The sequence below is a fragment of the Montipora capricornis genome, unplaced genomic scaffold, assembly GCF_036669925.1.
Source record: "Montipora capricornis isolate CH-2021 unplaced genomic scaffold, ASM3666992v2 scaffold_324, whole genome shotgun sequence".
In the NCBI taxonomy this organism is placed as follows: domain Eukaryota; kingdom Metazoa; phylum Cnidaria; class Anthozoa; order Scleractinia; family Acroporidae; genus Montipora; species Montipora capricornis.
This window is the reverse complement of record NW_027180063.1, coordinates 10,001-22,500: the sequence shown is the minus strand read 5'-3', so window position 1 is coordinate 22,500 and position 12,500 is coordinate 10,001. Positions and strand designations below refer to the sequence as shown.

Below are 12,500 nucleotides of genomic sequence, written 5' to 3'. Positions count from 1 at the left end.
AATATTCACTTTTGTAAACGTCTCGTTTGTTTTTGATCAACCGAAAATTAAGGGGTTCTTAAGTGGCTGCCACGAGGTCAAGGAATTCCTATTGTGAGGTCAAGCTTGCAATTGCTTTAGTGCTTAATACCATCTCAAAGGAAGAGTGCACCTAAGAATCCTTATTTTGTGGTACTTAAACTCCTTTACGTTTGCAAGGTCGTGTCAAGAAGGAAACTATTCAAATCAGAAAAGCGTTAAAAAACCCAACTGGAAGGAGACATTGTTGGAAAATATTTAGCCACGGGAAAATTGTGTAAAAACCTTCAACCTATGGCACGTCAGCTTTACATAAGTTATCTCTTTACTTTGCGTTTCTATATTTCGACTTGTTTTATACCCGCTCTCGGAATCTCGATGGTCATTTCTCTTCGACCTGTCTCCAACATCGTGATTTGGCCAATGGAAAAAAACCAAGAAGACTTCGTTTGATGTCAATGTGAAACCCTTTTACGCTTCTTCCGCTCTAGCAAGTTTTGTGTGGCCTTTTATGACAGAAAGATATTTGAAGTTGTGTTTATCAGACACCAAGTACGCGAATTTCAATAAGCGTCATAAAGTGTTCCCTTGTTCTTCTTCGCAACTTCAACGTCACTCGCGTCCCAGAATACAAACAATTAACTTCACAAAGTTTTCCCCAAATGCTGCTCCTCGAGAAAGGATGAACTGCCGCATTTACCCTGACCTAAAAGAACGCTAACCTCTACCCTACAACCTTATTGTTGTTAGAAATAGGTAGGAATTGCTTAGACTTAACGAGACGTACACTTCGTGTTACATATCAAAACTGGGCTTGCATCTAATTTAGCAAGTCATTTTCACACTCATGCATTACTTTCGTACTGGCGCGCCAGTATTTCAGCGAAAATATTGTCTAAAAATCTGGCTAACTTTCCCACATAAAACTTGCTCTTGCCGTGTGCAAAAGTTCTTACTTCCTCGGTTTTTTATCCTGCAGCCTCCCGAGGAACACGATCCTCAAAGTCAGCTTCACCTTGAAAGAGAATGGAGATTTGAAAGAAATTCAAAAGTTCGACGAGAGGCGGCGAAACAACAAGCTAAAACAGGTAGGTGTTGCTGTCGATATACTGTTGCCATTATCGAAACCCTTGTAGCACTCGGCGAACGGCCCGCACAAGTCCGGCTTGGACCTCTAATGTGACAGCTGTTTGAAGTTGAGGCAACTTTGGTGGTAGTTCCGGAGTTGAGACAGTCGCAAGGGGTTCAATATCGAGCTCTACGTCACAATCCGTTCGTTCAAACATAACCTTCACAACAACTATTTGCAGTCTGTCTTTCATCCCAAAACTAAAGAAAGAGAGAATTGATTTTATCGGTGAGCAGCAAGATATTTCCAGCTGTCTACGATTTACACGACTTTTAAGAGCTTGAGATAGCTATACAAGTGAAAAATTATTTGAACGGCTTTTAATTGAAGTCTTCAGTTGTTACACAGTGAGGTTTTTACCTAACACGCAACTTGTCTTGTATACTGAAGTCGGCAATACCAAACGGCAGAAGTGGTATTGAGAAGGCTGAAGTAAAATGGAGTATTGGTCAGTAGTGAGAAGCAAGAAGACGAGGAACAATAACACTTACCGTAAATTTGGGTTTTACCATATTTATAACCAACTAGTTATCAATTTGAGGCTCTCACAGCTCCACAGGTAGATGTTGAAAACCGCAGAGCACGGAGAAAAACCGTCGACTGAGGTTGAGATCGACTGAAACGCAGCATACGATCGCAGATGCGGGTGCGCCACCACAGTCGGCCTGACTCTCCAAGGCGTACAGCGTAGGGTACTCTGAAGTGGTCTCCCCTTCTGGAACCAACCCCGTCCAACTTCATTTGGTGAACAGACGAGAATCGTTGTTTTCCTTAGCAGTTGTTTCTCTGTTTTTGTTTTCAGCCTCAGGCAAAATTGATGACCAAATATTTATCAACAAGAATATTAGTGCTCCCGGGGTGTTACGATTTCATCCTTATGAACCATACCTTGCTGTTTCTGACAGGGGAGGAGTAAGGTATGTCGGTGATGTTCTTCTTATCCTCTTCACAATTTTAAGCGACCTTAAAATTGGAGGACAAGTGCAACATTATTAAAACATAAAATACTATTTCTGCAGTCTGCAGATATGTCCACGATTGCAAGTAATGAGATGCACACCTAATAAGCGTAACGAAGTGTCCTCTTAACTTCTCGATTTTAACATAGTTATGACTAGAGTGGATACTCCAAAATAAGGTGAGACACTTCGTGACACATATACAGATAGAACATTTGGTGGTGTAACGTGGCAATACCTGACAACCTCAGTGTTAACCCGCTTTGGCAGATAAATAACATTCTGTTTAGGCAGAGAATAACTGATGGGTTAGGCACTGATCTCTAGTGATTAGGTCTAAGCTCTGACTCGAAATGGTTAGCTTTCATAAATTGTTCTGGTGACACCATATTGTTGTGATGGATATAACACCAGTGTGACTGGTTTTATTAAACAGCTTGGATGGGATAGCCTAGAAACCGGAAGAACTGCCAACCGGCTGAATGTGTTTTATAAAGCAGTTCGCAATCAGATAACCATTCCACTGCCAAATGATCTACAACGACCAATCGGGACCATAAAGAACGAACATACTAAGTCATTTATTCAGATACCAATTGGTCCTAGCTGCTGTATTAACAGTTTCTTCCCAAGAACAGTGAAAGACTGGAATTCCCTCCTGGAAGAGATTGTTCAAGCCCCTTCTTCCGATAAATTTAGAACATTAGTATTATTGCACCTAAGAATAGATTGAGTTAGTTAATTAGATGAGTATTCTAAATATGTTTTTTTTAGAATTAGATCTTACTTTTATCAGTATACTGATGAATAGGCAGCTGTATCAGGAAGGGTTGGATGCTGGCAAATGTAGCGTTTAGTGTTCGGCCTCTTTCGGGATGGCTGTATGTAGGTATTCATATAGACTACAATTATTTTATTTATTTTATAAATGACTATTGCAATAATTTTTTTTGTATATTTATCATTCATAATAACTATTATTTATTTACATCCTTTTGATACCTTTGGTTTTAAGGATAATAAAGATAGATGTAGATGTAGATGTTAAACTTAGTAAACCTTTAGTAAGAACCTTTGGTACTTATTTTGGAGTATCCATTCTAGTCAAAACCATTTTAACATACCTTATGCTTTGGAATACGAGGAATATGCGACACAAAATTGAGGTTGCAATCCTTGACATAATGGTATTAATGAACAGAGGACAGCAAATCAATACATCATAATATAAAACGCACGGCAGGATTTGAATCGATCTTTTTCTTTCTCACTAGTGTTTGGAATTGGGAGCAGGGTGCGCGGATAAACTACATCTCAAATAACAACCCCAAAATCTCGCGGATCACGAGTATGGACTTCCTCAATGCGCATGACCTAACTCTTCTGTTGACAGGAACTGGTAAGGATTTATCTAACCAGCCATGCCCATCCTCGTGTGGTGTGGGGAACTAACCATACTTTTTCCCCTCCCTGATACCTCTTCGTACCCTCTCGAGTGTTTGCCCCACTCGTCTCTACGTTAGGTGAATAAGAACATACTCACATGTCGCGATTTTTTTATAGTATGAAAGATGCTAACAGCTATGAGGATTATCGTTGGGTTTGTCTTTATAACGTTTTCCCTCAAATCTTGTTTTCCTTCAGTTTATGAACTCAAGGAATTCTCGACTGAATGAAATAATGATGCCCCTGCTTGTAACTTTCTGAGCATTGCAGTAGTCTGTCAAAGGAATTGTGGTCGTTATTTTTTGGGTGCGTGCTATTAGGCTGCGTTGTTAATCCTGGCTCTCTAATAGTTTTTGCTGTCGACTCATCATAGATGATGGTTCTGTCCGTGTTTGGAGGAATATCGAGGGAGAAAACTACAGTGACAAAAGCTTGGAGATGGTCACTGCTTGGCAAGCACTTTCGGGAATGCTGCCATCCACTCGAGGTATGCATGTGATAGGCAGGCTCGTTCTCGACGTGAGGCTGTTCAGCCATCACTCTCGTCCCTAGAGTCCGCTTTTCTTTGGCCAGCACCAAGAACACGGACTCTGGACATTTCCAAGGCAGGAAGTCCGCAAAGCACGGACTTCCGGCTCGTCTACGCACGCTCAGAAATTTGAAACAAGAGTGGTTGTCAACGGTTACAAAAATGAACCTTAAATACGAGTGCGCATGGATTGGAAGCGGCCAGAGTCCGTGTTCTTGGTGCTGGCCAAAAGAAAAGCGGACTCTGGGGACGAGATTGTTCAGCTATAGGCCATTTGTCTACTTTTATGGCGTCAGTCGAACGCACCTTAGGTTGTTTGCCGGTCATATAGCTCCGATTTTGTACATGTTAAAGCTGAATGGTCCATTTATTGCAGGGAGTGGGTCTGGATTGGTGGTGAGTTGGGAACAAGAGACGGGGATCTTGTTGGCATCTGGTGACGTTCGATTCATCCGAGTTTGGGACACGCAAAGGGAAATGCGAATGCAGGTCAGACTACAGCAAAGCTTCATCGATTATTTGAAATGTGAAAACTTTAAAAATTAATATTACGTTAAGAGAAACAAGGGGAGGCTTGATCTTGCTGTTCTTGACTTGAAATAGAGAGCTTTTCGATTCTAGGACGAAAACGACTACGAGTACGAGATTTTCTCATAGAACAACAGTCAGCACGCGCAAACCAGCGTCATTTTGGCGGGAAAACGTGATACCGTCGTCATTTTAGAACGAGGTTTTGTCGTCGTGTCAAAACAAGTCACCAACACAGTAGCAGTTTCGGCGTTTTTCGGTCTGGAAAAGGCTCAGTTACCAGCAATAAGAATAACTGAGCAACCTATGCTACTAACAAAGACATCGTACATTTTCTAAGTATTTTCGCTTGAAACCGTGACGGGCATTCAAATCTCGTACTCGATCTCGTTCTCGTTCTCGTCCTCGTCCTCGTCCTCGTCCTCGTCCTCGTCCTCGTCCTGGACTCTAAAGGTCCATATTCAGACACTGAGAGAGACTTGAACAACGTATCAAAGGAAACTCGTATGGTAAGTCAATCTTGGGTAGTTTCAGTCTTTTGTGAGAGCTAACGGCTATTCCACCCAGGAATCACTAGGAACTTGGTTGTCATTAGCAAAAGGCTATTGACGCAACGTCCTTTTCAAACCCTAGAGAACATTTAGCAGTGGGAGCTGCAGAGAGAGATTGTTCTTCCAGGCTCATATGTATCTCTTAGTTGGAGAAACAACCCGGAGGGTATTGATAGAAGGCTAGCGCTGCAGCCACTGTGTCAACCCTGCCAACCTCCTCAGTTTAAACGATTTTCGAGTGTATTGGGAGATGTGTTAATACTCATGTGTACTGTCTCGCGAGTAAAAAGGAAGCGCTTTCATGGCAAGGTGAACTCCAGATGTTTCAGTTGATTTCTAATCGTCTTCCCTCACGCACGCGCAGTTATTTAACCGGAACTAGAGTTTTCTGTTCCGGTTTTGGATTATTCCAGAGCCTCCAGCTCCCGTTCCGCTGGACAAGGGTAACGGAGGCTCTGGGGAAGAGATTGATCTTGGTCTGACCACTGGGTTGCTTTGTCTTCGATGATCCCGAAGCCTGAAATCCCGAATTTAATCAACCACCCTTTGTTGACTTTCCTGTTAGGGTTCTTCTCCACCCTGTCATGTTTCGTTTGAATTGTTTCTTTTCGTTCTTTGAAATGTTCAAAAATGCTTATGTTCAACGTGGAAGTGCATCTAGCTATGCAGATAGCTAACAGGTTCTCCACTTTCAGATTATTTAAGTCGAGTGCCTGTCAACTACTTGCAACTACAATGGCGAATTGCCCTTCCACTATAAACAAAAGCATTTTGTCACATTCATATCTCACAAAAGCAACGAGAAAGAGGAGGGGCTGTTTCTTTAACCTGACAATTTCTTAACGAGCCTAATCCCATGGTATTCACAGGATATTCCGACGGGGGCTGATAGTTGTGTGACCACTTTGGCTTGTGACTCTGTGGGGAGATCCTTATTGATAGCTGGCTGTGGAGATGGTTCCGTTCGACTTTTTGATAGAAGATTGCCGCCTAGTGACAGGTGCGATATTATTTGTTCTCATTTCTACGCTTATTGATTGGCTAAAAGAAATCTCCTGTCGCGTTCCCTCCAATCAGAAGCATGACCGAGCTTGGGTTGCCAGGTAATGTTTTCCCGCGCCTGCCACCGCTGCTTCGTGCATTTATCGGATCATTTGATCGTTCGCAGCTGTTGACGTTGGTTGTTTTTCATTGAGGCGCGCATTTTACGTCATTTGCTTTGTTTTTCAGCCGAGTGATGGCGCTCAGAGAGCATTCAGGGTGGGTGACGAGCGTCTTTCTGCAAAAGGGTGGAGACGGAAACATTATCAGCGGAAGGTAGGTCTATGAAAGAAATCACGCATGATCATTTTGTTGAAAAATGTTAACGCTTTCTTCAGTAAAAAAAATGCCGACATAACATACAAATATTTTATGCGTTTATTCCCAAGGGGCTTTTCAGAGTCAATTTTACGAAGCAGTTAAAAAGTTGAGAGCTTAATATGAGAATGCCACTACGATGCAAACGAGAAAGGCATTGAATAAGGGAATCACCTGAGAGACATGAAGAAGTGTTTAAAAAGAATCGACCTCAGATTGACTCACTTTGAGTGCAGGGTGCAACTCGTCCCACAGTGAAACCGCTCTGTGCTGAAAAATTGACAATGGTCAATTAACATTTGTCAAATTTCCGTGCTTTACTTAACAACCAACGCCAGCTCCGTCGGCATTTTTTTGTTTGTTATTTCAAACCCGTTCTTTTTTTCTTAGTGTCGCCGGTGATGTAAAATTCTGGGATCCTCGTTTTACGGAATCTGTTCGCACCCTGGACACCATCAGTAACTCGGCAGCATTTGAAGTTCACCACCAGGCCAACGTGTTTGCCGCGTAAGTACGCTTAGCGTTGTTGGGCTCATAACCACAGGGGTACACCACAACGGCCTCCTTTGTATGTCCTCGTTTTTCTCATTATCAGCAGTGTCATTAAAATGGTGTTTTTTTTTCCTTCTCAAGTGGTTCTGCGAATCAGATAATCAAAGTGTATAATTTGAATGGAGATAACCTCAGCACTATAAGGTATCACGACGGTTTTATGGGTCAGCGGATAGGACCCATCAGTTGTCTGGCATTTCACCCCCATCGGGTAAGACAGTTTTAACTTTACTTGTTACATTTGTTACTTGATCACGAACTCCGTTAATCCTGTCGTATGTGTGCGGAAATGCATATAATTAGATAATTAGATACACCCGATTTAATTAAGACTTGGTTGAATTTAATGAACTTGCAACCGTTAAATGAGGAATGAAAAGTAAGCAATAAAGCAGAAAACGAGAAGAAATAACTCTACAAACTTAACTTTACTTACGTTAGGCTTTCCAAAAAAATTGTTGGAAAAATTGCTGATTTTGGCCTTCATTTCCCCTTTAAAGCTTGGTTGAGTTTAATGAATTTGCAACCGTTAAATGAGAATTGAAAAGTAAGAAGCACGAAATGAATTAGAAAGGGGACTTTACGGTTCGGTAGGAGAAAGTGGTAAGGTTCTCAGTGTCCCCTTACCTTTTTCGTCCACTTCAACAACACTTGCGTTCTGGCTTATCTCTTCATAAACAGTTAATGTAACCATAACCGAAAACAAACTCAAACCTAACGTCAACGGTATTGTTGTAAATAAGCAGTTGGCTTTTCGACTTAAATGGACACTTCGCGATGTTTAGTTATTTGCATTTTTGGACGTAACTGTAGGTGACCGATCCCGAGTAAACGTCGAGGATATTAGAAGTGTGTTTGAGCTGATCAATTGGAGGAGCACCACGTGGGAGGTCATGGGTCAAAACCTAACCTGATTAAAACTTAGGATCCTAAACCTCCACTCTTACAAGAAAATTACTCTAAACCAGAGGAAATAACATTAGAATCGCTTATTTTCACTTTCAAATTTCCCTTGAGGCGGTGGATAATTGTGACGCGTTAAGGTTGCCCAATTGTTTTGACACAAGAACTGTTAGGCAACCGTCATACGTCACAATTATTCAAGATGGCGATGGTTAAGTCATCTTTATCAACTCGTTTGGTGAAACCTAAGAAATTGCATATTTGTGATGGTCACGGTAACCTTCAACTTAGCATGGTCCTCCTCATGTAAACACAGTTTTTGCCAGTTGAAGTTAGAAGTTGTTTTATGTTAACACATCCTTAATTAAGCTTGTGTTTATCCTGTGATTTCCTTTCAGGTTCACCTGGCTGCAGGCAGCACAGACTCCTTTATATCAATCTACTCAACTGAGAAAAAGCGGTAGAAACTACCTACTTGTACATACAGTATTAATTTGCAGTGTATATAGATTTATCGAATTGTCCGCTCTCTTATAGTAAATGGTAACCATTGGCAAGGGCAAAGCATTTAGACCTAACTGCTGAATGGCTCTTTGGCCACGGGGAACTAGGGAAGAGAAAAATTTGAGGCTCGCCTTGGTCTTCTCTTGAAAAAATAATGGCATTCTGGAAAATCAGCCTGTTTTGTTTACGAAAAATTAAGTGGTCTAGTCTTCGGAACAGAATAGGTCTTATATGCGGGATTTTCACATTTGGAGTGGAACGGGTATTGAATGGCTCTTTGCATATGCAAATGATTTTCCCAGCATGTGCCTCGTTCTTTGCATACTCCATTCCATCTGTGTGGTTGTGGTGCTTTTAGGCGATAAATTAGCTCATCCGTTGTTTGGAGTGCCTCTTCATGAAAAAGAGTGAAGACGCCATGTGGCATATAAGGGCTGTTGAGGAAATAATTGTAGATAATTGATCTATTGACGTCAATGTTTTCACGACTGAAAAAGCGTAAAAGCTTACGAAAGGAAAATTGGAGAAAGAGATAATCACACCTTAAGACTTATGGTAGAAACACGTTGGATGATTTGCGTATTCAGTTCAAGAAATGCTTAGAGATTTGAAGTGACGTCATAGTTCTCAGAAGCTTTCCCCAGATCTCTCTTTTCTCAATCTTAACGTAAATGTTGGCGATCAAATTTGAAGAGGTACTCTAGACGTGACAAAAATAATTAGTTTTAAAAAACATGTTTTAGAAAACATGTATTGAATTATGTGTCCGGTGAGCTTGTAATTTTTATGTAGTTTTTCGCTGGACGCCATCAACCTTAAAAAAGTGATCGCACTCTTATCTGGAATGTTTCGTGTACATAGCCATTCGTTATGGAGCAGGTCATCTAATGAACTTGCTTCAGTTCGATTTTCCAATCAGGAAACAGAAGAATCATAAATTTAAAAGAAACTGCAAACAAAGTTGTAGTGTAAGGCCCTTTTTACACTAAATATAACTTTGACACTGTAGTCAATATAGAGATATAAAATACCTTTGGATTAAATAATCTTTTGCAGTTATTTTTATACATAACATTGCAAAAAACGGTACAATTTTCATGATGTTATTTTCCTATCCGTTCTGTCAATTTTTAACTGACATTGCTGTAACAGGTTATAAAGCAATTTCATGCCAAATACTTGTTAAGTTTTTTTAACATTGCATGGCCGTATTTTTGAACGGGGCAGAACTTAAGATAGTGTTAATGCCTGTAAATAGTGATGCATAAATTATCAAGCCAAAACCTCCATTTCTCCAATAATTGAAGTGGCATCAGTAATCATTGTAAAGTTTGATTTCATCTTAACGTTTGTTTAAAGATTCACTGACTTCAACGAGTTGCTAATTCTTAAGACAGATTTAACTCTTAAACTGCTTTTTCCTCATAATTTCAAATGGTTAAACCATAGTTTTGTTTAAGTCCAACTAACCTCACAAGTATCATTGTCTACTGCAAAAGTTAAATCTCAGCGCGTTACTTAACTCGTATTTTTTCCTTTTACTCCTCGAGATTTCAATTTTTATTCCCCGCATCTTTTCAATGTCTGGGTCTTTGACCCACGGCCTAGCTAGCTAGAGGTCTGGTTCCGTTTCTTTTTTGTGCTCGCGTTGCCCTGTTCTGGATTTAGATTACAGAATGGCCATTCGATAATTTCGATACAGACTACAAATAAGGGTACCATTTGAACGGAATCGGGATTTGAAGGGGTATGCACGTGACCTGAATACTGCGTTTTTGTTAGCGGTTCTCCTCAGAAATTCTTAATGAACTTTACAGCCAGAAGTCAAATGCCAATGATTTGACTTCAGAGCCCATGAAAGCTTCTGACTTCCCCCACCCTCCCCCCCCCCCCCCACTCCACCCTTCCGTCCTCCTACCGATCCCTTCTTTGCTTTGAATTTTCAAACGTAATTGAAAGTAACTTTGCCGTTATCTTTTGCCGTATTAAACATTTCACTAACAAGCTAATCAACGCAGAGACGATGTCGCTTAAACCTTAACTGTAATCTTTTAACTTTTAAAACTAGATTAACTGTTCATTTCGCTTAAATTAAAAGGTTATCCTTACTTCTCGCATGATGTCGTTATTATGACTGAGTATATCAGATATCCTTTGTGATCTGCCGCCGGATTATCGCCAGTCATGGTTTCAAGTTCAGTTTAACCCCCGCCGCCCACCCCCCATGGTACATAGTGTTTGGGTGGATGTAGAGGTTGCTAAACCGCCCCTCAGTGACAAATAAAATCGTCTGGCAAAGTCTCACTCTTAGGATTCAATGGGTTAATTAAGCCTTAAATTCTTTCAGGCTTCTTGCTTAACTGCCATGATCATTCTAATTTCACTGATTTTATTCTTATCCGTTTGTGACAATCTTCTTTGTGAAGGGAGGATAGTAAATTCAGGCGTTGGGGGGAGGGGTGGTACCTCTTTTAGTAAAGCGAAGTGCCGGCAGCCGATCAAGGCATACAGATCACTAAATGACCGACATGTTTTTGGCTAGCTCAAGTTTTGCGCCCACTTTCATATATTAGCATTTTCAATAGCCTGAAGACCCAATCGTTTTTCACTGAGACGGTTTAGCTTTTCTGATGGATACTCCTGAAACAGGGATTAAATAACAATCATCGACTTCTGTGGTTGGTCCAGCAGTTATTAGAGCCATCTCTCTCAACCAGTTGTTTTACTTTCGATAAATTAATCGGACTGCCTGACATTCTATGCGGACTTTCAAACCTTGACCAGCTGCCGGTCATATTGACAAAGTATTTAGCAAAAGTATTTCTAAGGAGAAGGGTGAAACACGTCTAACTGATGTAGAGCACTAACCAGCTAAATTAGCTTGTATCCCGTTTCTCTCAGTAGCCTCTTACTTTATTCACTAATCGTTAGCTGCTATTACTGGAACTTCATTAACCTTAACTGGCAACTGATGGCGGGAACAACTCTTTGGTGTTGTGACTTTGTAACCAGTGTGTGTATGTAAGGGGTTTACGTGTAATATAGAATGCTTGCGGGGGGGGGGGGGGGAGGACAACGGTGCAAAGGGGCTGACCAGTCGGGGGAGGGGGAGGGAAGCATATTACAGCTTCATGCGCGAGGACTAAAGTGAAAATTCTCTACAATGTAAATAAAGAAAATGAAGGATTGTCTTTTGTTTGCTACATTGTCTATACCCCTTGGATTTGGTGATTTCATGTTCTTGTTTTTCAGAGGACGCGAATGATGAATGCTTTAAAATTGTCCTCGTGCTGCACGATATTTTAGCTTAGTAGTTTTTTATCCCTCCTTTTTGTTTCGTGACATTGCAACAACGAGAACCAGAACGCCATCGAATGATCGTAGTCCAACTCTTCGGTTAAATATTGAAAATGAAAGTCACTTTACTTGCTGACAGGTTCACCTATGAACGGCAACCACTAACAACTGTTGTTCTAATCCTTTTACGTCGTTGTTTAGTAGAGAACGGCTGTAAGATATATACCAAAATTATAAACGCTCGTGTGTAGAGTGCAAAGCGCGAAAAGTTTTTCCTTCTACGAAAAAGCTCGTTTTATCGCGTTCTCGAGGTTGACTTTATTAAATCTCCCATTTTAACCCGCATCATTATTACTCTTTTGCGATCACCTTGAAAGTGACTTTTCGGTTGGTTACCATGCCGAAAGTTAAATAAAAGCTAAGTAGAGTTCACTAAATGCCCTATCACATGCAGTAAAAGTGACATATAAAAATTATCCGGGCAACATCTTGAATGGGCCTTATTCGCGCTGTGGCCATATTCTCGGTTTTCAAAGAAAAGGCGGCCATGTTGGTGCCCCGACCAAATCCTCCGGGAATTTAACTCTATTATTATGCAAACGCTTCTTTTGTTTTCGTTGAAAAACATGGCTGTTGATCACGTGAGTGAAAACCAGCAATTGGCCATAGACAATAGATTTCGTACCCCCGAGCCTCGAGTTGAAATATTTGGGAACGAGTTTCAG

The 12,500-nt window shown here is 40.9% G+C and overlaps 1 protein-coding gene across 1 annotated transcript in view; it reads left to right on the top strand.

The window, feature by feature from the left end:
* Positions 1 to 12,500, top strand: part of LOC138035226 (regulatory-associated protein of mTOR-like) — a 23,419-nt gene that overhangs the window by 7,586 nt on the left and 3,333 nt on the right. Inside the window, exons 8-17 of the mRNA XM_068882044.1 lie at positions 998 to 1,106; positions 1,950 to 2,064; positions 3,381 to 3,505; positions 3,926 to 4,039; positions 4,458 to 4,570; positions 6,030 to 6,160; positions 6,391 to 6,477; positions 6,910 to 7,026; positions 7,153 to 7,282; positions 8,373 to 8,434. Coding sequence (XP_068738145.1) covers positions 998 to 1,106; positions 1,950 to 2,064; positions 3,381 to 3,505; positions 3,926 to 4,039; positions 4,458 to 4,570; positions 6,030 to 6,160; positions 6,391 to 6,477; positions 6,910 to 7,026; positions 7,153 to 7,282; positions 8,373 to 8,434 — 1,103 coding nt within the window. The remainder of the gene's footprint in view (positions 1 to 997; positions 1,107 to 1,949; positions 2,065 to 3,380; positions 3,506 to 3,925; positions 4,040 to 4,457; positions 4,571 to 6,029; positions 6,161 to 6,390; positions 6,478 to 6,909; positions 7,027 to 7,152; positions 7,283 to 8,372; positions 8,435 to 12,500) is intronic.